At 38.0% G+C, this 26724-nt stretch overlaps 1 protein-coding gene across 4 annotated transcripts in view; it reads left to right on the top strand.

Moving 5' to 3' along the window:
- GLCE (glucuronic acid epimerase) overlaps window positions 1–26724 on the top strand; it is a 114415-nt gene that overhangs the window by 76321 nt on the left and 11370 nt on the right. For 2 of the 4 annotated variants that reach the window (XM_019441640.2, XM_019441642.2), the window contains one exon: window positions 24155–24751. The exons of 1 other annotated variant lie outside the window; for it this stretch is intronic. In XM_019441640.2, the coding sequence (XP_019297185.1) occupies window positions 24169–24751 (583 nt within the window). In that variant the 5' untranslated portion in view covers window positions 24155–24168. Of the gene's footprint in view, window positions 1–4126; window positions 4175–24154; window positions 24752–26724 lie in introns of all 4 variants that reach the window. One more of the 4 variants, XM_019441641.2, reaches the window with a different exon arrangement.

Raw genomic sequence — 26724 nt, 5'->3', positions numbered from 1 at the left:
GTCATGGTCTCACGGTTCATGGGTTCAAGCCCCATGTTGGACTCTGTGCTGACAGCTCAGAGCCTAGAATCTGCTTTGGATTCTTTGTCTCCCTCTCTCTCTGCCCCTCCCCTCTTCTTCTCCTCTCTCCCTCTTTGTCTCTCTGTCTCTCTCAAAAATGGATAAACATTTACAAAAATAGAATGTACTGGGGTGCCTGGGTGGCTCAGTTGGTTAAGCATCTGACTTCAGCTTAGGTCATGATCTCACGGTCTGTCAGTTCGAGCCCTGCGCTGGGCTCTGTGCTGACAGCTCAGAGCCTGGAGCCTGCTTCGGATTCTGTGTCTCCCTCTCTCTCTGCCCGTCCCCTGCTCTTGTTCTGTCTCTGTCTCAAAAATAATTAAAACATTAAAAAAAATTTAAAAAAAAAGAATGTACTTTGTAGAATAATAACATTTTATGAGATAGTTTAGTAATTAACACATGCCTCCATGAAGTCAGGTATAAATACAAGTGAGGCTTTTTATGTTGGAGCAAAGCAATGGCATAATTATCACATAGAACGTATTAATGGTAAGAATTGACTTCTCAACTTCACTTCTTTCTTAGTTGTGGTTTTTCACATACTGGCTAAAAGTCAATCCAGGATAATGATCTCTGAGAGATGGGGAAATGAATGCGGGTGAGTCCACCGTGTTTCCAAGCCACAGTGCCGACAGAGGGAACCTAAACAGCCCAGGAGCCTCACAGGATTGGGTTTGGGGTTCAGAGAGGACAAGCTAAAATCTTAAGGCAAAATATTGGAAAGGAAAGAAGTATAGAAATGGAGAACCCCAGGGACCTGGAGAGTGTCTCTTCAAGTCTTTGGCTATCAATCTGTGTATACATGTGAAGTAACTACTCAACCCTAGGAAAAGAACCACTGGAAGGAGTAGGAGAAAAAGCCCTCAGAGATCACGGAGAGTAAGTTGGCCACATTAGCCAGAGTGGAACGACCTCCTAATAGGCACTGGATAAAGTCTCAAGGACACTGCTCTAGACCAAAAGCTACAGTAATAGCCCTTCCTTATCTGCGGTTTTACTTGCTGTGGTTTTAGTTACCCATGGTCAGCTGTGGTCCAAAAGCAGGTGGTTCTGCTTCTGAGGTATCCTCAGAAGGTTGGCAGTAGCCTAATGCTACATCACAGTGCCTGTGTCAGTCACCTCACTTTATCCCATCACATAGGCATTTTATCGTCTAACATCATCACAAGAAGTGTGAGTATAGTACGATATTTTGAGAGAGGCCACATTCCCATAACTTATTACAGTATATTGTCATAATTGTCCTATTTTTAGTTGTTGTTAATTTCTTACTGAGCCTAATTTATAGATTAAACTTTAGCAGAAGTATATGTGTTTAGGAAAAAACACACATAGTTTTCGGGACTAAGCTCAACTTCAAGCATCCCCTGGGTGTCTTAGAAAACATCTCCCACAGATGAGGGGGAACTGTTGTACTCTGGTCCCACCTAACAAAGTTTAAAAAGTAAACCTTGAAACTATCAAACTGTTTCCAGGCCATTGAACTACACCCAGAACAAAGCTCAACAACACAGGAATTCAGAAAAATCCAATACCATATGATCCAGCAATCTCACTTCTGGGTATTTACCTAAAGTAATTGAAATCAGGATCTTGAAGAGAGATTTGCACTTCTGTGTTCATTGAAGTATTATTCACAGATGCCAAGAGGTGGAAGCAACCCAAGTGTCTCAACAGATGAGAATGGTGATATGTATGTACAGTAGAATATTATTTGGCCTTTAAGGAGGAATTCTGTCCGGCAGCAACATAAATGAACCTTGAGGACATTTTATGCTAAGTGATATAAGCCAGTCCCAGAAAGACAAATGCTGCATGATTCCTCTTACATGAGGTATCTAAAAGTAGTCAAACTCAGAAAAACCGGAAGTAGAGTAGTGATTGCCAGGGGCTGGAGCTAGAGGAAAATGGGTAGTTGCTATTTAATGGGTATAATGGTTCAGTGATGGAAGTTGAAAAAGTTCTAGAAATCTTGTGTACAACGTTGTGCTTATGTTGTACTATACACTTAAAATTTTGTCGTAGACAAAAAAGTAGATTGCACAAATTCATTTGTCAACTCATATTTTCTATAAATACCATTTTCTGCTTTAAAAAACATGCAGTAGTGAAGATGAAGCATGAAAGGTAAAAATATCCATAACAGATCTGAAAAAATTTCATTACCCAACAATTCTTAATGCCTTGCATCCTATAAAAAATTACCGGACATGCAAAGAAGCAGAAAATGTGACCCAAAACCAGAAGAAGAATCAACCAATAGGAAGAGAGAAAGACGGCACATATGATCAAATTAGCAGACAAGGACATTAAAGCAGTGATTATAACTATACTCCGTATGTTGAAGAGAGTAAAGGAAAACAAACATGTCAATGAGAGAAGTGGCAGTTGTTTTTCAAAAGAGAGACCCAAATAGAACTTCCAGAGATGAAAAATAAAATTTCTGAAGTGGAAAATACAGCAGATGAGATTAACAGACATTGCAGGAGAAAAAGATTAGTTAAAACCTGAAGACATAGCAACTATCTAAAATGAAATACCAACAGAAAAAAATAGTTGGAAAAAACCTATCAGTGAGCTATGGAACAACATTAAGCTATTTAACACAAGTATAACAAGTTTTAGAAGGAGATCGGGAGACAAAAAAATATTTCAAAAAATAGAAGGCAAATATTTACCAAGTTTGATGAAAACTGTAAACCCACAGATTATGGAAGTTCACAAATCTCCAAGCGGAAGAACCAGGCACAAAAATTAAATGGTTGAAACCAGTGACAAAAATCTTGAAAGAAACCTTAAAAGCAGCCAGAGGAAAATATACCACCTTAAATAACAGATGAACAATAACATAAAAATCACTACAGACTTGTCAGAAGCTATGCCTGCCAGAAATGACATCCTTAAAGTACTAGAAGAAGAAAAACAAAAACTCAACCTGGAACTCTGTACCTGGCAAAAAGGATGTTTCCAAATTGAAGGCAAAATAAAGAGTTTTTTAGATAAACAAAGCTGAGAGAATTTGTCACCAGCAGGCTTATACTAAAAGATATGTTAAAAGAGTAGTTCTTCAGGCAGAAAGAAAATAATCTCAGATGGAAATTTGTATCCACAAAAAGAAATGAAGAGTATAAGAAATGGTAAATATGTGTGTGGATATAAAATTCTTTTTCCCCTCATATATTCTTAAAGACAATTGTTTAGAACAAGAATAACAACACATTATGGTGTTTATAAGTAGAAGTTAAAAACAAAAAAAAGGAGGTAGAGCTAAAAATGGTAGAGCTAAAATGGAATCATAAAAAACACCAAAAGATGGAAAGAAAGAAAGAAAAAGAGAACAGAGATAAGACAGATATAGTAAAACAGAGTTAAATCCATCCATATTGGTGATCACATTAAATGGTCTATATGCCCCACTACCTGATTAGATGTTTTAAAAGTAAGATTCAATTACATACTGTCTATAAGAAAGCCACTTTGAATATAAAGATACCGGTTAAAAGTAAACAGAAAAGATAACACCATGTAAACAGTAATCACAAGAAAGCTGGAGTTCCTATATTGATACTGGATAATGTAGATTTCAGAACAAAAAATAGGAAAATTATTTTATAACGTAAAAGGGGTCAGTTCGTCAAAAGGCTATAACAGTCCTAGATCTGTAGGCATCTAATGACAGGAGTTTCAAATAGATGGAGGAAAAGCAGTACAACTAAAAGGAGAAGTAGGCAAACGCACATAGTTGCAAACTTCAGCATTCTCTCAGTAATACATGTTTGACCTATAGTCTACCGTGAGAGGCATGATTTATTGCTGTTTTTTCGTTTTAATGTTTTCTTTGATTTGAGACTTTCTGTCTTGTTAACCAAAAGATTATGCCTCCCAAACCTGATTATCAGAGTAGTATTAAGGTGCCGATTCTGTGTAAGTATCCACAACCAGGGATCAGTAAAAATAATTATTGAGACTTACGAATTGCTAGATGTATTAGGTTTCTATTTCTGTTGTAACAAATTACCATGTGGTGGCTTTAAATAACACAAATTTATTAATTATCTTATAGTTCTGGAAGTGAGAAGTCCAAAGTGGATTTCACTGGACTAAAATCAAGGTATCGGCAGAATTGCATTCCTCTTGAGGCTTTAGGAATTGCCTGTTACTTGCATTTCTAGCTTCTAGAGACTGTCTATGTTCTGTGGCTCAGGACTCCCTTCTAAAATAAAAAAGCCTGTATTTCAGATGGAATACTTGATATATAGATAATTCAAACAAGACAGCGAATATAAATATTTGAAAAGGCGAACAAATGGTCAAGAATTCAAATCCACTTTGCAGTTCTGACAAAAATCAGTTTTCTCCTAGTGCTCTCTTTGGGTGTGGATAAGTAGACAGAGACAGATTTTATTATACTTTAGATTTTTGAAGACAAAAATATCTAAATTTTACCAAATTTTTCCAAGGAGATGGGTTTTGTTTTTGCTTCTACCATTTATTTTCCAGTCATTCCTAAAAAATCAGGTGAACTGGTGGAGTATTCATTGAACTCTTGAAACTCACAGCAAATGCCCCCATTTCATATTTATGTTATTAGTATTCTCTGTTCTTTAGCTCTTGAAAGACCTTTTCAATATCTTTATGTATGCCTTACAAGTTTTTCTTATTTAGGGTATATAGGTGTTTCTGCCTTTCATACAAACCTTTGAATGGAATAAAACAGACTGTTGACAGAGTGATCATAGTTCCCTTTTATCTGCATAAAAATAATATTCTAATTATTTAAGCTAGAGGACAACTTCCTATATGTATCTAGTATGTTGGTATGTCAAGCCAATAGTATCAATCTGATAGGAGAGTATGGTTGAACAGTCATTAATGCTTTTCTAACAGTCAGTAGCTGATCCAGGTGTAATATTATATTCTGAATAATCAGTGATATTTCAGAGCACCTGGATGGCTCGGTCAAGCATCCGACTTTGGCTCAGGTCATGATCTCACTGCCTGTGATTTTGAGCCCTGCATCAGGCTCTGTGCTGACAGCTCAGAGCCTGGAGCCTGCTTGAGATTCTGTCTCCATCTGTCTGTGCCCCTCCCCTGCTTGTTCGTTCCTTCGTTCCTTCATTCCCCCTCCCTCTCCCTCTCTCTCCCCCTCCCCCAAATAAATAAACATTAAAAAAAGAAAGAAAATGCTAAAAATAATCAATGATATTTCTAGGCAGTAGCATCTTAGATGAGATACATAATATTGTGCTATATTACAAAATGTTTTTCCAGGTAAAGATCTTGATTTATCACTTGGTACATTGGGATTGGTGTGAGTGCATGAAGCGTTGTGTGTGTGTGTGTGTGTGTGTGTGTGTGTGTGTGTGTGTGTGTAAACTCGTGCCCATTTTCCTTCCTTCCTCTTAGGTTTATTTGTTGTGAAAGTAGAAATTGCTCAATTGTACTTTTATCTTATTCTGCCAGTTGTCTTAAAGATTTCAAAATACTTTTTTTTTTTTTTTAATGTGTTGATTTTTCAATGTGTATTTCATTATTGCAGAGCTTAGGATCTTTTACACTTCCCAAACTGGCTACTTCTCCTTAGGTGGATATTTAGGATGAGATAGCAAAGTAGAATTTGAGGTGGGAATTACATTCATAGGAATTTATCCAAATGTATTTCAGGAATAATTAGGCTATTATGTGGAAAGAAAACTCCTAGGCACTTTGGCAGGGAGAAAAATCTGTTCACACATGGTTTCTCCCCTCAAGGACTTAATTTTCGTTTTCTTTCTTTTCTTTTTCTTTCTTTCTTTCTTTCTTTCTTTCTTTCTTTCTTTCTTTCTTTCTTTCTTTCTTTCTCTCTTTCTTAGAACTTTATTTTCTGATATAAATGCAACAGCAAAGGTATATAAGAAATTCATCCTTGGAGAGTTACAAACTTTAGTCCAAAATCATAAATTCAGAGTGTTTCTGTTTTGGTGGAGGATATGCTGCAGTAGACATTAAGGAATGAGGCAGAGGATATACAAATGAGAAATAATTTTCTAATAATGTAAAGAAATAACTTATTTGATATTATTAAAGATTGTAGGATATCCATATTGGGGCATTTTAGGGTAATTTCTCATTTTCCTGGAAAGACTGCAGGAAGATATTCTGGTTTAGAATTTTATGAATTCTCTTAAGGAGTTCCTTATAGAAAAGTATGTTCAGGTTGGACATGTTTATCTTTAGGGTGCTCCATAACCTCAGAGAGTTTAGGTCTAAAGTATATGGAAAACATGTAAAAGACTCCATATGGTCCCCAGAAGTCTTGAAGCCCCCAAATTCCTATAACCCCCTTTGCTCCGTTGTGGAGCACTAGTCGCTTTGTGACTAAAGTGGAGAATGAGAAATAAAAGTTTCAATGACCTTGTTTGTTTAGCTTACAAACAAAGTCCCCTTGTTTCATTTCTGCATTCAGACCATATCAATTTATACCAAGAAACTGCCAGAAGAATTTAATTTTCAGTCAAGAAATAGTTGCCAATAACAAATGTGAACACCTTCTCTCTTTCGTACCCTAGGCAGTAAATAGTAAGGGGGTAGAAAACATTGGTATTATGTCTTCAGATTCAGTATATAATATTAAGCTTTTAAAATTCACTCTGTTGGGGCGCCTGGGTGGCTCAGTCGGTTGAGCGCCGACTTCGGCTCAGGTCACGATCTCGCGGTCTGTGAGTTCGAGCCCCGCATCGGGCCCCTGTGCTGACAGCTCAGAGCCCGGAGCCTGTTTCAGATTCTGTGTCTCCATCTCTCTGACCCTCCCCCATTCATGCTCTGTCTCTCTCTGTCTCAAAAATAAATAAACGTTTTAAAAAAATAATAATAAAATAAAATAAAATTCACTCTGTTTCTGGGGCATCTGGGTGGCACTCAGTCTGTTAAGCGTCCGAACTTGATTCCAGCTCGGCTCATGATCTCACACTTCATAGGTTTGAGCCCTGCATCAGGCTCTGTGATGTCAGCGTGGAGCCTGCTTGGGAGTCATTCTTTCTGTCTCGCTCGCTCTCTCTCTCTCTCTTCCTACCCTGCTTTTTCTCTCTCAAAATATACATGCCTACATAAATTCACTCTGTTTCCCAGAGATGGAGTTTAGCACTAACAAAGAATGATCTCTATCCTTATTACAAATGTGCATCATAGGACATGATAGGAAGAGATTCATATTGGGTTGTTGGAAGGCCATCTCTGCTTTATGGTTGGCTGAAGAGCAAAGGGAAAATTTGTGTATTATCTTCATTTCTTATTCTTGAATCAGTATTTGCCACGCTTTGAAACCTAAAGCTCATGAGACGTTGGATAATACTTTAAATTCTGTTCTGAAGGAATAATTTTTTAGAAACATGAAGCAGCGTGTGCTTCGGTATACAGTAGGCTTTGTTGCCAGAAGAAAAAATATATGTATATGAAATATACATAATAAACATATATATGTATATGGAGAAAAGGATTTTGATTTGGGGAAAAAATCCTAGAAGATGTAATTTTCTTTGTTAAATATTTGTAATTCAGGTTTACCATCATAAATGATCCTAGTGCCAGGATCTGAGACTTTACATAATTGTTAGTGAAAAGTTAGCTTCAACCCTTAGAAAATGTATAGAAATATATTTTTGTGCATTAAGAAATACTATTTTGGATAAGTTTCATTTCTACTCCAGCCACCTTATTTATTTAGGTAAATGGATTTCTTTGTGGTAATTTACATTCATCTCAGTTTTAAAAACCACCAGAAAGTATCCATACCCTTTGCTCAGCATGCAGTAAGGTCTTAAGTAGGAGTTAAATGAAAGTTCCTACAGTGCTGAAGTTAATTCAATTTGGTAACCTTCCTGTTTGCTCAGAAAATTGTACATTTGGGAAACCTTAGCTTAAATCTTACTTAATTCACATTTGTTGCTGATAAAATGTATTTTCCTTACTAATATATCATTCTGTTTGTTTCTTGATTGCTGTTCTTACCAACTTTCATGAGATAATAAAAATTATAGAAACTTAGAGAACGGTGTTCTTTTCAGGGGGAGGGACATATACTTATCTCTTTTTTCATAATGCTTATTTGGGAAAATGGTGACTTACCATATAATAGATGTTAACAAATAGATGCTGATTAAATGAACTGATACAGATAGATGAAACTTACTCTTCATTGACTTCAAAAAGAGGTATTGCTTCATCCATTGACATTTTCCTTTCTTTGCCTGCTACGCGGTGGGAACCAAATTAAGTGTTCATTTAGTCTTACAACTGCTTTATAAAGTAGAAGGTATTATCTCAGCTTTACAGATGAGAGAATTGAGATTACCTGGTCCAAGATTGTCCAGATTACCACTATTGAAATCTAGGAGTATTGGGCTCAAAAGCTTGTTTCCCCCCCACCCCCCAAATACAGTCTCTCCTTTTGTTTATGGCCTATTTTGTAAGTTACTTCTGTATATTCATAGCATTTATTACTCAAAAAAAATGATAGAAATGTATTAATTCTTTTTTAAAAAATATTTTTTTTAATGTTTATTTGGGGGAGAGAGAGACAGCATGAGCAGGGGAGAGGCAGAGAGAGAGAGAATCCCAAGAAGATAGTGCAGAGTCTGACGTGGGGCTCAATCTCATGAACTGTGAGATATGACCTGAGCTAAAATTAAGAGTCAGATGCTTAACTGCCACCCAGACACCCTTTGAAATGCATTTATTCTTGACTAATTTTATAAATTACAAGTTTTAAAAGTCAGATTTATTGAGATATAATTTACATGCAGTAAAATGCACTCCTTTTAAGTTTTTTTTTTTTTTTTTAATGTTTATTTTTGTGGCAGAACAGAACGAGAGTGGGGGAAGGGCAGAGAAAGAGAGGGAGACACAGAATCTGAAGCAGGCTCCAGGCTCCAAGCTGTCAGCACAGAGCCTGGTGTGGAGCTCGAACCCACGAACTGTGAGATCGTGAACTGAACTGAAGCCAGACACTTAACCGACCGAGCCACCCAGGCACCCCCAAAATGCAGTCCTTTTAAAGTGTACAGTTAGATAAGTTTTGACAGATGTATACAGTCATGTAACCTGTACCAGAACAATAAAAATCTAGAACATTTCCATTACCCCTCAAAGTTCCTAGTGCCTCTTAATCCCTTGCCACCACTACTTACCTAATTTTTATCCCTGTAATTTTGCTTTTTTCCAGAATGTCATGTGAATGGGATCATATATTAAGTAACCTTTTGTGTCTGCCTTCTTTCACTTAGTAAAATGCTTTTAAAGATTCATCCATGGGGCGCCTGGATGGCTCCGTTGGTTAAGCGTCCAACTCTGTGTTTTGGTTCAGGTCATGATCTCATGGTTTGTAAGTTCCCTGCATCAGGCTCTGTGCTGACAGCACGGGGCCTGCTTGGGATTCTCTGTCTCCTCCTCCTCCTCCTCCTCCTCCTCTTCCTCCTCCTCCTCCTCCTCCTTCCCCCCTCACTCTGCCCCTCCCCTGCTCTCACTCTCTCTGTCTCTCTCTTTCAAAATAAATAAATAAACTTAAAAAAAAAGATTCATCCATGTCGTTGCAGATATCAGGTATTAGTTTATTACTGAGTTGTATTCCATTATATGGGTGAACCACAGTTTCTTTATGTAGTCACCTGAGCTCATGGACATTTGGGTTTTCAGTTTTAGAATATTATGAATAAATGCTGTAAACATTCATGTTAGTAACCTGTTTAGTTTTAAAATTTCTGTGTTACTATGACATCATCTTGAGTGACATGGCTTTCTCTTGATACTACTTCATAGGTTATTTAGTCATGGATAACATAAAATATGAGATACCTCATTGGAGGGCTCTGAGCCCTCTGTTAGAAATCAGGGGATGAAGAAAGTTGTTGACTGTTTTCAAAATTTGAAGGGTACTCTGATATTTGGGACATACTCTTTTTAATGTAGTATGCCGTAGTAGTATGAAGATAAAGGATATGAAATGAAATATAATGAAAATGTAGTAAAATGGCAAATTGGTTACTAGTCCTTTAACCTGGTTTGTTTCCAGCTGTGTATGTCTTACTATACTTTGGACAGATTGTGACTGAACAAATTAGTAATTACTCTGCAAGAAGGAAGATGGAACTAAGGTTTCCACATCGTTTAGATGTATATGTTAGCTCATTTAGACACTCTAGGAGGTACCTATGAGGTAGATTAGTACCAGTCCTATTGCACTGATGAGGAAACTGCGAATCACAGAAATGAGGTAACTGACAGCGGGAGCAGAGCCAGTAAGGTGCGTGAGTCAACAATTGACTCCCTATCTCAGTTTCCTTATCTGGAAAATGAAGATAATACCCACTTTTGTAGTTGTGAGAATTAAATGTGAGTATATTAATAAGGACTCAGACTTGCCAGTCTCTTCCTCTCCTTCCCCCTTTTGTAAAAATTTTTTTAAATGTGTGGGGTTTTTTTGTTTTGTTTTTGAGAGACAGAGACAGAGACAGAGACAGAGAATGAGTTGGGGAGGGACAGAGAGAAAGAAGGAGACACAGAATCTGAAGCAGGCTCCAGGTTCAAGCTGTCAGCACAGAGCCTAACGCACGGCTTAAACCCACCAACCGCGGGATCATGATCTGAGCCAAAGTCAGACGCCTAACCAACTGAGCCATACAGGCGCCCCTCTCCTTCCCTTCTTATAAAGGTCCCACTTTCCCTGTCTTCTGCCCTGCACTTCTGTTAACTGTTTATTCAGAGAAATCTAAAATAGGGGTGCTAATCTTACAATGTCTTTTTAATTGCAAAAGATTATATAATATCAGAAGGCCAGTATATTGGATGTTTCTTTTTATTGTAAACATTAGAAAAACACAAACTCGGCTAGCAAATAGAATTCACAGTACAGCCCAACAGCCTGGCAGATTGTTCTCACATGATCCTTTTAGCACATTCCCTTAATCATTTTTTTCCCAAAGTGATACATTCTGCATTACTTGTGAAGTAACTCAACACTGCATTCTAAGGGCACTGGGCAGCTGGCTCAGTTGAGCATCTGCCTCTTGATCTCAGCCCAGGTCATGATCTCAAGATCTGGGGATTGAGGCTCCATGCCGAACATGGAGCCTGCTTAGGATTCTCTCTCTCCCTCTTCCTCTCTCCCCTGTTCGTTCATTCCCTCTCTGTCTCTCTCTCTCAAATTATACACACACACACACACACACACACACACACACACACACACTTGTATATATATACTTGTATATATGTATGTATGTATATATATATAAATCATCTGGGGCCAATGTCCACATATGATTTCTTCCACATACTTTCTGCATGGCCAAAGACTCTATCTTTATACCTTTATACCTTTAAAATTGCTATAAGCAAGCAACTTGATGAACTTTTCCCCTTCTGTCATTTCTGTTTTGCAGGGGTGCATCAAACTTGATAAAAAGTTATTAGCATCTATTCTGTAGAACTTCTTAGGATAGTTCCACCAATCTGTACTGTAAAATCCCCGTATGCATGAGCCATGCAGGGTAAACACATCATTAGGTTTTCTTTCTCTTGCTTTCCTAATGAGGGGAGAAATGTTACACAGCTGGAGAAGCCTAGGACTCCTTTCTGAACTGATTTATTTACATAACATATGCTGAGTTTGACACATTGCTCATAAGAAGCAGTTTTTTTAGTTAAATATTATACAGCACTTCAAAGAACATTTTAGCTACACTATAGCTGTTCAACTCTTCTGGGTACAAAAGCTGCTGCTCTTTGCTCCTTAAAAAACACTGCTGCCCTAGTTCTTTATATTATTGCTTTCAATGTTAGGGAGAATTAAGCTGAATACATTTAGAACCTCTTTTCAGAAACAATTTTTAGTTTCAAAAGTTGCTGCATAGTGTCAGTAGTTTAAGATGTCTGCACAAACTAAGAGCAAATCATTCTACTCTTCATCTAGTTGGTGAGAAAGTAAATAGTGATTTGGAAGCAGATAATAGGCTATTGTGCTATGATAAGAAGAACCTAACACTCTGAAGCCAGATAAATCTAGGTTTAAATCCCACTGTGTGCTTGCTAATAATTTGTCTTCTGTAGAGTTTCTTCAGCTATATGATGGTGGTAACAAGAACTCCTGCTTAGGGTTTGATTTCAGTAACTGAAATATGTATAGCACCTGGCATATAGTAAAACTGGTCTTTAAATGTTTCCTTTCCCTGTAGCCTTTCCCCCTACCCCCTCAAAAATCAGCAAACTTCCTTTCTCATTCAAATGTAATTTGGTGTTTGTTTGTTTTAAGCCTAAGTATGTCCCATGAAGGTTTGAGGATAGATGAGGTGGCATGACTGACCTACCCATCAGTGATTGCTAGTTAGTGATAATTTTTAGCACAAGCTATAGACTGTGGGAAGACTAGGTTGCCACGTAGGTTACACAAGCCAATAGATTAAATTGAAAATGTATGCAACCATAAACACTGTGGTTTTATGTGTGACTAGATCAGTGTGACTGAGTTAGGCACTTTCTGATTTAATATTTGTGGAGTACTTCCCATAAGTGGGTAAGATGTTCTACTGAGAGATACCCTCTTTTGCCCTTCTTTTGCCTTTCTCTCTTCTTTCTGGGCCACAACACAGCCATGATGCCCAATAAGACTTAAGATTTCTACTTTGTTATACTCTAACTTCTTTTTTTTTTTTTTTAATTTTTTTTTAACGTTTATTTCTGAGGGACAGAGAGAGATAGAACGAGAGCAGGGGAGGGGCACAGAGAGAGAGGGAGACACAGAGTTGGAAGCAGGCTCCAGGCTCTGAGCTGTCATGACACGAGGCTCAAACCCATGGACGGCGAGATCATGACCTGAGCCGAAGTCGGATGCTTAACCAACTGAGCCACCCAGGTGCCCCTGTACTCTAACTTCTTATATTAATGCTAGTCACACTTCTTATATGCTGCCACCTTGGGGGTGTTACGACATTATTCTCAGAGCCTCAAACTAACGTGGACTGATAAAACTGTTACTAAGCTCCATTCCTATCTCTAGAGAAAGGTTTTGCTTGGACAAGTGATCCCAGTATATCATAATAATTATTAGCAGAGATGAGGTATTGTAATGCATTTGTGAGCTGTTGCTAGATTTGTGGGGGCAATGGGGATCCTATTTTCATGGGCTTAATTATTCTAATGTGGAGAGCAGATAGCTTTATTGGATGATATATACATAAATATTCATAATTCTGACTCATTTCTATTCTGATATTAATATGTCATATAATTATACTGTTAGATTTGAAGAAAATTCAAAATTCTGGTAGTTTCATTCAAAAATACTAATAAACTTTTAGAATAACTTTTCCTAAAATTGTATTTTACCGATGCAAATTATTGATTGAAGATCAAAATTCAGCTCTGTCTAGAATAAGACCCATTGATGGCCGAGTTCAATTCACAATGGGGTAACCTGTTATAAATTAGAATATCTTCTGGGGAAGGATAGTATTCAGCTTCTGGAATATATTGTATAACTGCTCAAAGATACCTTATGACCTGTCAGAGCACAGGGTTGGGAGTCAGACAAACAAACTTGAGTTCAAATTTCAAGTGAACCATCAAATAATCATGTAACTTAGGGTAAATTATTTAACATTACAAGGCCTGTTTGTTTCATCATCCGTAAAATAAGAAAGAACACAATGTTTAACCATGTTTAAGTTCTCATCTCTCTTGGCTTTGTTCCTGTCCTCTTTAGTGAATCTCTTGTGGGCTATGATATCCTAGTCCCTTCATCTGTAAAATGTGAATCATGTAACATAGGCAGGCATACCTCATTTTGCATTTCGCTTGATTGCACTTCTCATATATTGCAGTTTTGGTTTTTTGTTGTTTTGTCTTTCACAAACTGTAGGTTTGTGGTAACCCTGCATCGAGCAAGTCTGTGAGTCTCAGCAGCATTCGCTCACTTCTTGTCTCTGTGTCACATTTTGGTAACTCTTGCAATATTTTAAATGTTATCTACTTATTATGGTGATCTTTGATCTTAATCTTATAATTGTTTTGGGGCTCCATGAACCCTGCCCATATAAGACAGCTAACTTAATAAATGTTGCATGTGTTCTGACTGCTCCATGGACTGGCCATTGTTTCTTCCTCTCCTTGCCTCCCTATTCCCTAAGTCACAACAATATCAAAATTAGGTCAATTAAAAGCTTGCAATGGCCTCTAAGTGTTCAAGTGAAAGTTAAGAGTCACACATGTCTCATTTAAATCAAAAGCTAGAAATGATTAAGCCCAGTAAGGAAGACACATTGAAGGCAAAGAGAGGCTAAAAGCTAGGCCTCTTGCGCCAAACAGTTAGCCACATTGTGAATGCAAAGGAAGAGCTCTTAAAGGAAATTAACAGTGCTACTCCAGTGAACACAAGAGTGATAAGAAAGCGAAATAGCCTTATTGCTGATACGGAGAAAGGTTTAGTGGTCTGAAACAAAGATCACACCAGGCACAACATTTCCTTAAACCAAAGCTTAATCCAGAGGAAGGCCCTAACCCTTCAATTCTACGTAGGTTGAGAAGTGAGGAGGCTGCAGAAGAAAAGTTGGAGCAAGCGAGTAGAGGTTGATTCATGAGGTATAAGGAAAGGTCTCCATAACATAAAAGTGCAAGGTGAAGCAGCAGGTGCTGATACGGAAGCTGCAGCAAGTTATCCAGAATATCAGCTAAGATAATTAAGGAAGTTGGCTATCGTAAACAATAGGTTTTCAGCGTAGATGAAACAGCCTCATATTGGAAGAAGATGCCATCTGAGACTTTCATAGCTGGAGAGAAGTCAGTGTCTGGCTTCAAAGCTTCAAAGGACAGTCTGGCTGACTGGTTAGAGGCTGACGCAGCTCATGACCTGAAGTTGAAGCCAGTGGTCATTTACCATTATGAAAGTCCTAGGGCCCTTAACAGTTATGCTAAATCTACTCTGCCTATGGTCTATATAGAAGAGTAAAGCCTGGATGACAACACATCTATTTACAACACGATTTACTGAATTTTATATTCAAGCCCACTGTTTAGACCTGCTGTTTGGAACAAAAAGATGCCTTTCAAAATATAACTTCATTGACGGTTGCACCTGGTCACCCGGGAGCTCTGATGGAAGTATACGATGAGATTAATGTTGTTTCATGCCTGCAAACACAACAACTATTCTACCGCCCATGGGTCAAGGGGTAATTTCAACTTGTAAGTCTTATTATTTTAAGAAATACATTTTTGGGGCGCCTGGGTGGCTCCGTCAGTTGAGCGTCCGACTTCAGCTCAGGTCATGATCTCACAGTCTGTGAGTTCTAGCCCCGCGTAGGGCTCTGTGCTGACAGCTCAGAGCCTGGAGCCTGCTTCGGATTCTGTGTCTCCCTCTCTCTCTGCCCCTCCCCTGTTCATGCTCTCTCTCTGTCTCAAAAATAAACGTAAAAAAAAAATTAAAAAAAAAAAAGAAATACATTTTAAAAGGCTATAGCTGCTGTAGTGATTCCTCTGATGGATCTGGACAAAGTAAATTGAAAGCCTTCTGGAAAGAATTTAGCATTCTGAATGCCATTAAGAGCATTCATGATTCTTGGGAAAAGGTCAAAATACCAACATTAACAGGAGTTTGGAAGAAGTGGATTCTAACCCTCATGGAGGACTTTGAAGGGTTCGAGGCTTGCGTGGAGGAAGTAACTAACTGCAGGTGTGGTAGAAATAGCAAGAAAACTGGAATTAGAAGTGGAGTCTGAAGATGGGACTGAATGGTTGCAGTCTCAGGATAGAACTTAATGGATGAGGAGCTGCTTCTCATGGGTGAGCAAAGAAGGCGGTTTCTTGAGATGGAATCTACTTCTGGTGAAGACGGTTGAAATAACAACAAAGGATTTAGAATATGACATAAAGTAAGTTAATAAAGCAGCGTGGCAGGGTTTAAGGGAATTGACTCCCAATTTTGAAAGAAGTTCTACTATGGGGAAAATGCTATCACACAGCATCACGTGCTACAGAAAAATCATTCGTGAAAGGAAGAGTCCATCAATGCGGCAGACTTCACTGTTGTCTTATTTTAAGAAATTGCCACAGCCACCCTGCCCTTCAGCACCCACCACCCTGATCAGCCATCAACATCGAGGCAAGACCCTCCACCGGTACAAAGATTATGACTGAAAGCTTATATGATGGTTAGCACTTTTTAGCATTATTTTTTAATTAAGGTATGTGCATTGCTTTTTTAGACATAATGCTGTTGCACACTTAATATATTGACTGCGTTATAGTCTATTTAGCATATTAGTCTATTAAACAGTGTACTCTATTAAACTTATATGCACTAGGAAATAAAAAACTTATTTGACTTGCTGTATTTTGATACTTGCTTTATTGCACTATTCTAGAACCTAACCCACAATATCTCCAAGGTATGCCTGTGTACTGCATACCCCCTACTCAATTTCTTGGGGATATTTGCCTAGAGGTATAATCTTACTTGAAGCATCGTGAGCCAGTTGTATCAGAGATTATTTTAACTTTGATATTTTTTTAAAGTTTTTTTTAATGTTTTTATTTATTTTTGAGACAGAGAGAGACAGAGCACGAGCAGGGGAGGGGCAGAGAGAGGGAGACACAGAATCGGAAGCAGGCTCCAGGCTCCAAGCTGTCAGCACAGAGCCCGATGCGGGGCTCGAACTCACACACCGCGAGATCATGACCTGAGCCGAAATCGGATGCTCAACCGACTGAGCCACCCAGGCGCCCTTAACTTTGATATTTTTAAAAAATAGGATGGCAAAGTTACCTTCTCACTTTGTTCTTTATAGTGAGAGTACTGTTTTACATTACTGGAAGAGTCCTGACCACGAAAAATATTAGGCATTTCTCTTTTGTGTTAGAGCTGTCACAGAGTACTTAACCATTTGACTGTGTAATTTAAGTCTTGGTCTATCAAGCAGTAAACAGATGGAACATTTCTAACAGGAGTAATTAAGTTGTAAATCTGTTTTGAAGAGTTGGCCAGTATACAGCATCACAGTCCATATTCTGTTGTCTCAGTTACGTTCATTTTTATTTGGATTATGATTTCAGAGTACCCAAATATGGGAAAGAAAACAAAGTTGTCTATCATTTTTTAAAATTGCATACTTAACAATATTTGTTCATTCAGCAAATCTCTATTGAATGCCTAGTGTGAAGCAGACATATTTCTAGGCACTGGGGATCCAGCAGTGACCAAGAGAAGCAAAACCCAGCCCTCATGGAACTTAGATTCCGGAGATGGATAATAAGCTTAATATGTATGATATCAAGTATGATAAATGCTATTAAGAAGAGTAAAGCTGAGTAAAGACCTAGAGACTGTTGGGGTAAGAAGTGCTGTTTTAGATAAGGTGGTCAGGGAAGCCCTCTCTGATACATTAACACTTAAGCAGTGACCTGAAGAAGTAAGGGAGCAAGCCAAATGATATCTGGGGAAACGGTGCCAGGCAGAGGGCATGGCAAGTTCAGGTACTTGATCTGGGAGTACGCTTAGTTGTCAGTATTCTATTCATTCCACCTTAAAGCTTATCCTTAACACCTTAAAACATTAAGGGGGAATTACTGGCCACCTCCTCTGTGTAGGATCCTGTGTAACTTTTTTCGGTTGGTATCTCAGCATTATCGTTTTTGTGCACATATCTCCCAGTAATCTGGCTTTTAGGGACAGAAGTAGTGCCTCACCTGCTACATAGTAGGTGCTGAACGGATGCTGATTGAACAAGTCAGTTAGTTTATATATTGCACAACTACTTTTCTTCCTACTTTCTTGGTACCAGAGAAATACAAATTGTTAGATATGTGAGTAAATAAGAGAAAATAATGATCAGGCAAGCCTTGGTCTGCATTATTCAGAGGAAGAAAATTTCTTTCAATGAAATCTTCTACAAATTTATTTAAATGTTCTTATCTGAAATATGACCTTCATATTTTAAAAACTCATGGTGATATCCATGATTTAATGTTTACTGAATGACTTGGTTACTTGAAATATTCAGTTAGAAAAATGAATTTAATTTCAGTAAAGTATCACACAAGAGTTCTTAGAATTGCAAATCGTTTTAGAAGAGAACAATTTGCTTTCCCAAAGGAAAACTAAGGCGTATTTTGTTTTCCCTAATTTTTGACCATTTCTGCAGAGAAATTATTCCCGTTTCTTTATGATGCTTACTGAATGTTATTTTCTGTTTTAGATCTCCAAAGGTACTAAAACCAATTTTTATTGGATAATGTTTCTAATGAAATAAATCTTCAGGACCTGCAGTAGATGAGGTTTCAAGGTTTTGGAATTCATTGATTTGGTTAAAACATTTTTTTCTTTTTTTAACTTGAAAGGTTAATCTGGTTTATAGATGTGGCAAAAGCTTTAAAGTAAGTAGGAAGCTTATCAACAGTCAGCAGAAAACCCTGGTTTGGGCTGTTACAAGTACCGTTGTTATTGCACTAGCAAAATGTCAGTGCAGTATACTTTCTGAAATTTTGAAGTTTCTGCTTAGTTTTCTATAATCTGAGCAACACTATAATAAAATCATCATGTTTACCTTTAGGTAAATCTATTTAGTAGTTAATAAATAGTGCATGTCGATACTCAGGGTTTTCTTTTTTTCCATCTTCCTTCTTTTTCCCATATTTCCCCTCTCTCCTGAAGAGACGTCCGTGCCTATTTTGAAAACTATATTTATAGACATTCTTAAAGTTAAATTTTAGATTTACTTTAATATTTTAACAAAAGTGTTTGACCTTAATTTTCTATTTTAATGATTTAAAAAAAAACCAGTAAATATATTCATGGGAAATGAGAAAATAAAGACCTATGTATGCATTGTTTACTAAAGTGAGATCATTCTGTGTGTGCTGTTTGTAACCTCCTTTTTCCAATTTACAATCTCTGTATGTTCTTCTGTCTTCATGTCTTATCAAGTCCACAGTCTGATTTCCCAGGGAGGGACTATGTCTCACATGTGGTTGTCATATCCCAAAAAATTTGACCTAGTCCCCTTTTTCTTTTCATACCACTGGCTTATTAAAGGGACAGAGCCAGCTCTCCTGCAGGACGTCTTGCCTTCTAGATTTGTCTGGTTGTATCTGCATTTAATTTGTTCCTCTGTTTCTTGTATATCCTATTAGTTACAAGTCAAATTGTAAAGCCTAGAGATCATGTTAAACATTTTTAGCTGGGATATATAATAGGTTATTTACTTTTTCTTTTAACTCATCAAAAGCCACAGTATCTGGATGAGTCAGCATTAATGAGACTGCATTTGAGTACTGAATTAGGGTAATGAATCTGATCCTCTCATTGTAGAGTCTCAACTTTTTCCTCTTGCTACTAGAAAATAATGTATTTGGTGTTACCTTGAGTACTATGAATCACTAGGTTCCTGTCAAACATATACCTGAATATAATACTTGTCTAAATTAGTAAATTTTGTGAGGGATCACAATGCAAATTTTCTGATGTTTTAAAAAATTTTCTTCTACATCATTAGCCACCCTTTTTCTGTAACAGAATTCTTTATTTTCTGGGGCTATTGACTTCTTCTCTTACAAGGCCAGATAGATAAATAAATTCTTTCATTTAGTTACCAGTTTTCACCAGCCCAGTCAGAAGATGACATTAGTGTTTTTTTCTGGCTTTCTCCTTTTTGAGTATCATTGTAGGCCCAGATTTTTCTGGTTTCAGTGTGTTTCAGTTATGATCAGTCATAATTCTCACAACTTTGACTAATGGGGAAAGGGACCTTTCAGGGTGATTCTTGTCTTGTATTTTTTGCTATGATACTATTCTTTTTCTTTTAACAGAAGTGTTCAAACAAACGAAAGTATAGAGAATAATGTAGTGAACCTTCAACATATCTTTCAGTTTCAACATTATCGGTGTTTCTAATCTCATTTTATCTTTCTCCTACTGCTTTTTTTTTGATCCCCTGGATTATGAACCCATTGATACTTTAAAGTTTTCTTTATTTTCTGGCATGACAAGGACCTACACCTGGAATCATCCGTTTCTCTAAGAAGCCCTCACTGCTTTTGTTAAAGAATGGGATCAGATAACAAAATCCGTGCATAAAGATTATTGAAAGTTTTTTATTTTTATTTTTTCCATATTTTCCCATGATGCATCTCATTATAATGGTAGCTTACTTCCATAGGCGGGTTTACTCTCATTTGAGTCGTGAAGGAAGGGGCACTTCTCAAAGATGGGATAAAATCTGTATATTTCTATTTTAATTGGTCTAAATGTTAGGTAGAGCTGACAGATGATTGAAATGTTGACACGTAAGTGTTTTTAACAAAGGACTTCTTTTTAAAAATAAACGCCATTTAGTGTGTTGGTTTGCTGGTACTATAATACAAGGAAATCCTTTGTAAATATATGACTTCTAAAGGTTCGCTTGTACCACGCTTTGGTTTTTTAGCATTCAGTACATTTTCGAATAGTAATAATGTGGATGATAAAGTGTTATTGCATTCTGGCTCTTAAATCTGTGTATGATTTCCAAGATGGACCAAAACCCTGTCTTTGCCTACTTTCCCTCTTGATGCCCTACTGAAATAAAATGTATAGAAATAAGAAATGAAGAAACCAATAACAATAAATAGGAAGGCTACCAAAGAGTGGTAATTGAACAGATTTCTGGGTCTCTGCTCAAGTACTAGAAGGCTCTCATTTCTCCTTACCGCTCTCCTCCCTGCACTTAGACTATTGATAGCAGGCACAAACCCCAGGCAGAACATCAAACAGATTTTGTTTAGAGAAATTGGGAAAAGCTAAGGCTTTTAAAGTACAAGTTATATCTCCAGAACAAAAGGGAAAAAAAGCCATCTTTATTCTGGTATTTAGCAGGTCTGCTGGTCCCCACCCATGCATCCTAAAGGAACACTGCCAGTCAGCCTGTACCTACCCCACACAGAGCCCTCCTCAGGAGAGCAGTCCGACCAGAAATCAAACCATCTTCACAATGATAGAGGAAATCTGTGTTGGCTAAAATGAATCATTCAGATGTAAATGCGAATGAGTAACCAAAGATCACCAGGCATGTGAGGAAAACTGATGGCGTGAAAGACTAAAATAACCAGAAAAATTGCTACTGGAGAAAATAGAGCTAATCAGAGAGAACTTAACCAGAAAGGAACTCTAATATACTCAGGGCTGTAGGGAGAGAACTTCACGCATTAAACAAAAATTGGAGAACACACGTTTTCAGATGGAAAGGGCACAACAAGTGCTGAAATAGTGAGTCAAATATCATAATGCAATACATTCTTGGGAAGCTGCAGAATTCTAAAGATAAAAGATCCAGAGGAAATTCATGTACAAAGTGACAAGTATCAAACTGAAATCAAACCTCTCATCAGTAATTCTTTAAAAAAAATTTTTTTTTAAAGTTTATTTCTTTATTTTGAGAGAGAGTGAGCAAGGGCGGGGCAGACAGAGAGGGAGAGAGAGAATCCCACGCAGGCTCCGCGCTCCCAGCGCAGAGCCCGACTCAGGGCCCAATCTCCCAAACTGCGAGATCGTGAGCCTGAGCCTAAACCAAGAGTTGGACACCCAGCCAACTGGGCCACTCAGGTGCCCCTCTCATCAGTAGTTCTTAATGCTTTAAGACAATAAAACATTGCCTACAACTTTTCAAAAGAAAATAATGTGTAACCAGGGATTCTATATCTTGCCAAACTATAAATCAAAGGAGAGAGCAGACTGAAGTTGATTTTAGACATATAAGAACTCAAAGGCACCTTCTTTTGGAATTAAATGAGTGAGGGTGCCTGGCTGGCACAGTTGGTAGAGCATGTGACTCTTGATCTTGGGGTCATGAATTCAAGCTGTAGATAGATAGATAGATAGATAGATAGATAGAGAATTACACATTCACCATCAGCTTTCTTTTTTTAAAAATTTATTTATTTTTGAGAGAGACAGCATAAACTGGGGAGGAACAGAGAGAGCGGGGGGACAGAGGATCTGAAGCAGGCTCCGTGCTGACAGCAGAGAGTCAGATGCAGGGGTTCAGACCCACAAACCATTAAGATCATGACCTGAATCAAAGTCAGATGCTTAACTCACTGAGCCACCCAGGTGCCCCTCACCATCACCTTTCTTTAAAAAATAAAAAATTATTGTCTAATTTCTCATTAAACATTTTCATTTTGGGTTTTTTTTAAAAAAAATCTCATTGTGGGGCACCTGGGTGGCTCAGTCGGGTTAAGAATCTGACTTCAGCTCAGGTCATGATCTCACGGTTCATGGGTTCAAACCCCACATCAGGCTCTGTGCTGACAGCTCAGAGCCTGAAGCCTGCTTCTGATTCTGTGTCCCCCTCTCTCTTTGCCCCACCCCTGCTTGTGCTCTGTCTCTCTCTGTCTTTCAAAAATGAATAAACATTAAAAAAAAATAATAACAACATAAAAAATCTCATCGCTCCCAAAAGCGTTTGTGGAAAGAAAAAAGGGGATGAATAATTTCAAACAGTAAAATAAGTAGTTGTGGATTTACACCATAAAATGAATTATAGAGCTACTGTAGCAAACACTAAGGAGACTAATCCCATAATTTTCCATAGTTCCCAGTGACCTCAGCAACAGGTAATTCGGGACTATTTAATTGCAGTCACAACTGGCTAGTGTATTATATGGCAACAGCATCAGATTCCTTTCCCATTGTGACTAGAGTGACATGATCTGGCTTACAATTTAAAAGCATCATTCTGGGGCACCTGGGCGGCTCAGCCAGTTAAGCATCCGACTTTTGACTTCGGCTCAGGTCATGATCTCGTGGTTTGTGAGTTCAAGCCCTACATCGGGCTCTGCACTGACAGTGCAGAGCCTGCTTGGGATTCTCTCTGTCTCTGCCCCTCCCCTACTCACTTTATCTCTGTATCTCTCAAAATAAATAAACTGAAAAAAAAAAAAGCATCATTCTAATGGCTATGTTGAGAACAGACTTGGGGTAGAATAGTAGAGCAAGGATAGAAATAAGAAGAGACCAGTTTGGACATCATTGTAGTATTCTAAGTGAAAGATGGCAGTGGCTCTGATGTGGTGGTAATGGTGGAGTTGGTGAAAAGAGGTCAGATTCTGGGTATAATTTGAAGGTAGAGCCAACAGCATTTCCTGACTGATTGGATATGGGGTGAGCAAGAAAGGAGTAGAGGTTTCTGGCCTGAGCAATAGGAAAAGAGAAACAGATGGGGGGAAAGATGAGGAGTTAAGTTTGGGGTGTTTCAAAAGTTCATTTGGTCTCCAAGTAAAGATGTCAGCTACTTGGATTGGTACTGAGATGTATGTGCCTCTAGTTCTGGAGAAAGTTCTGGCTTAGAGAGGAAATTGTGAAAGTAGTTAGCATATAAAGTGTATTTCAAGCCATGGGATTGGGTGAGATCGCCTAGGAGTGAATAGAGGTCAAGAAGGGGTATGAGGCCTGAGACCCTAAGGCACGCTAACACTTACGGTTCAGGGAGATGAGAAAGAATGGTCAGAGATGACTGAGGAGGAGCAGCCAGTGGTGTACAAGGAAATCCATGAGAGGATGGTGCCCCGGAAGCCATGAGAAGAAAGTGTTTCCAGTAGGAAAGAGTCATTGACTATTCACGCTGCCGAGAGAGCAAGTAGGAGGGGCACCAAACTGTTGGGTTTGGCAGCATGGATATCAGTGTTTTTACCTTTACAAAAACCGCTGTGTTTTTTCCGACAGCTACTAACTTGTTCAGACAAAAATAATGTATTAAGCTATTTGGGCCCAAGGACTTAATAAATGGAACTGTCAGGTATTTCTTTTGGCCTAGGGACTTTGAAACAATTAGTAAGATACCAAGAGAGCCACAAACAGAAGGTTTGAGAATCTCTACTTTAGAGGATCGTGCTAAGTATTTTAAGAGGGGGAAGCTCCTCTTGCCTTTTCTTTGTCTCTGCTGAGAAGTTTGAGTTAGTCATTTTAAATCTGATCAGATTACTGCAGTGAATAAAATTGCCCTAATGTGGTTCAATATAAAAAACTAAGGAAAACCTTATCCTATGAAATGTCTGCAGTACAGCTTTGCATGAATTTTTCTTCTTGCCTCCATAGGTATGGTCTGAAATATGCGTTGCTTGGCAGCTCGGGTCAACTATAAGACTTTGATTATCATCTGCACACTCTTCACTTTGGTCACGGTACTTTTGTGGAATAAATGTTCCAGCGATAAAGCGATCCAGTTTCCACGGCACTTGAGTAGTGGCTTCAGAGTGGATGGATTAGAAAAAAGAGCAGCAGCATCTGAGAGTAACAACTATGTGAACCACATGGCCAAGCAGTCTGAGGAGGCATTCCCTCAGGAACAGCAGAAAGCACCCCCTGTTGTTGGGAGCTTCAACAGCAATGGGGGAAGCAAGGTGTTAGGGCTCAAATACGAAGAAATTGACTGTCTCATAAATGATGAACACACAATTAAAGGGAGAAGAGAGGGGAATGAAGTCTTTCTTCCATTCACTTGGGTAGAGAAATATTTTGACGTATATGGAAAGGTGGTTCAGTATGATGGCTACGATCGGTTTGAATTCTCTCATAGCTATTCCAAAGTCTATGCACAGAGAGCCCCTTATCACCCTGATGGCGTGTTTATGTCCTTTGAAGGCTACAATGTGGAAGTCCGAGACAGAGTCAAGTGCATAAGTGGGGTTGAAGGTTGGTATCTGTCTGCTCCACTGCCTTTTTCTATCTTGATTGTGTTGAGGAATAAGAAATTGTAGGTGTTAATGATATAGCAAGTACATACATAGCTTACTGTCAGGAGACCATTCATCACTCTGACGTCGCAAGGAGGACCGGGTTAAGTCTAAACCTGAGGCATCATTCTAGATGATGTGATATGGGGGCTGCGAGATGATACCTGATCAAATAGGATTATTCCACGAACCCGCCTCAGAATCTAAAATTATCACCTCTAAAGTAAGGGCACAGCATCTCCAAAAATTTTGCATTAAAATATGCAGTTAGTGCCCTAGGAGAGGAGACCAATAGACCTATGTACCAATGCAGTCTTACTACCAGATTAGCCAGGTGTCATCTCTGGATGGAGGTTTAAAGTCCTCAGAACAAGACACCATTTTCTCTGAACGTTTACGCTACACTCCTATAGTCTATTGCATATTGTCTTTAAAACCTGACGCAGTAGGAGCTCGTTATGAGTGTCATTAGTACATTTTGGAATTTGTATGTCAAACCTAAGATGGATCTGAAAGCCAAATTGAATTTGACTTTAAAATACATCATTTAACCCGAGGAAAGAACTTAGTGTGTTTTCAGATTGCTTTGCTTAGTTTTATTTTATTTTATTTTCTTCATTCTATTAAAAAGTGATTTTCATACAATATTTTAAGTTTTTTATAATATCTTTACCTAATGTTCAGAAGAGGGAAGGGCCAAATTCACTTATATTCATACCACTTCAAGATAATTGTTACCATTTTGTATATTCTCTGGAGGTCTTTGTACCTAGGTCTATGTTTTAACATAGTTGTAATGATACTTAACCATACAGTGTCCAGGGTGGTAATGTTTTCTTAGAGATTTCAGAGATACCCATCGTCAAACCCTTTCATGTAAATTATGTAAAATGTATAAAAGTAATAGATGTTTGGATGCTAAAGAAAAAGTAAAAAGCACCCATAACTGGTGTTAATATTTTGATGTGTTTTCCCGATCTTTTTGTTGTTTTTTTAAATAAATTGAGATCATACTGTGTAGTCAATTTTATATTCTCCTTTTTTCATCTAAAATATATTGATTATTCCCCCTTGTTATTAAATATTTACCGAATATTTTAACAACTACTCTCATATAGTGAGAATATGCCATGATATGTGTAATGTGTTCAGCCTTTCTCCTTAGTTGGCCACTTAGGTCACTTCCAGTTTTTTTTTGCTTTTATACATAATGGTATAGATATTTATAGTTAATCATTTGCTGTTTTAATTATATTCTAAGAGTAGTTTCCTAGGAAGTAAACTGTCATTCAAATGATAGAAGTTGATCTATTTAGTTACACTGCTTTTTCCAGAAAAGGTTGAACTACTCATGTTTCTAGTAGCAGAGTGTGAGGGCACACTTGTCACCCAGCTCTTGACATCGTGGAACATCGTTTTTTGTTTTTATTGTTTTTCTGTAAGGAACATTGTTTTTTTGTTTGTTTAATTTCTTAATGTTTATTTATTTGTGAGAGAGAGAGAGAGAGAGAGAGAGAGAGAGACAGAGTGTGAGCGGGGGAGGGGCAGAGAGAGAGAGAGAGACAGAATCTGAAGCAGGCTCTAGGCTCTGAGCCGGCAGCACAGAGCCCAGCATGGGGCTCGAACTCACGAACCGTGAGATCATGACCAGAGCCAAAGTCAGATGCTTAACTGACTGAGCCACCCAGGGGCCCCAAGGAACATTGGTTTTTCTTTTTTTAATCTGTTGTTTACAAAGGATCTCATGATTTGCTTTCTATAACAATTAGTGAGGTCAGATATCTTTTTCATATGCTTTCAATCATTATAAAATGATCTTCATGTTGTTTCCCTCTTTCTCTAATTAAGTGGGCTTTTAAAATATTTATGTGAACTTTTATATATATAGTAAGGTTAATAATACTTTGTTGCACTTATTAAAGATATTTTCTT

The sequence above is a fragment of the Panthera pardus genome, unplaced genomic scaffold (genome assembly GCF_024362965.1).
Source record: "Panthera pardus isolate Hobbes unplaced genomic scaffold, ASM2436296v1 HiC_scaffold_24, whole genome shotgun sequence".
Taxonomy (NCBI): Eukaryota; Metazoa; Chordata; class Mammalia; order Carnivora; family Felidae; genus Panthera; species Panthera pardus.
Note: the sequence above shows the minus strand (reverse complement) of the source record. Positions and strands in the feature narration are given on the sequence as shown.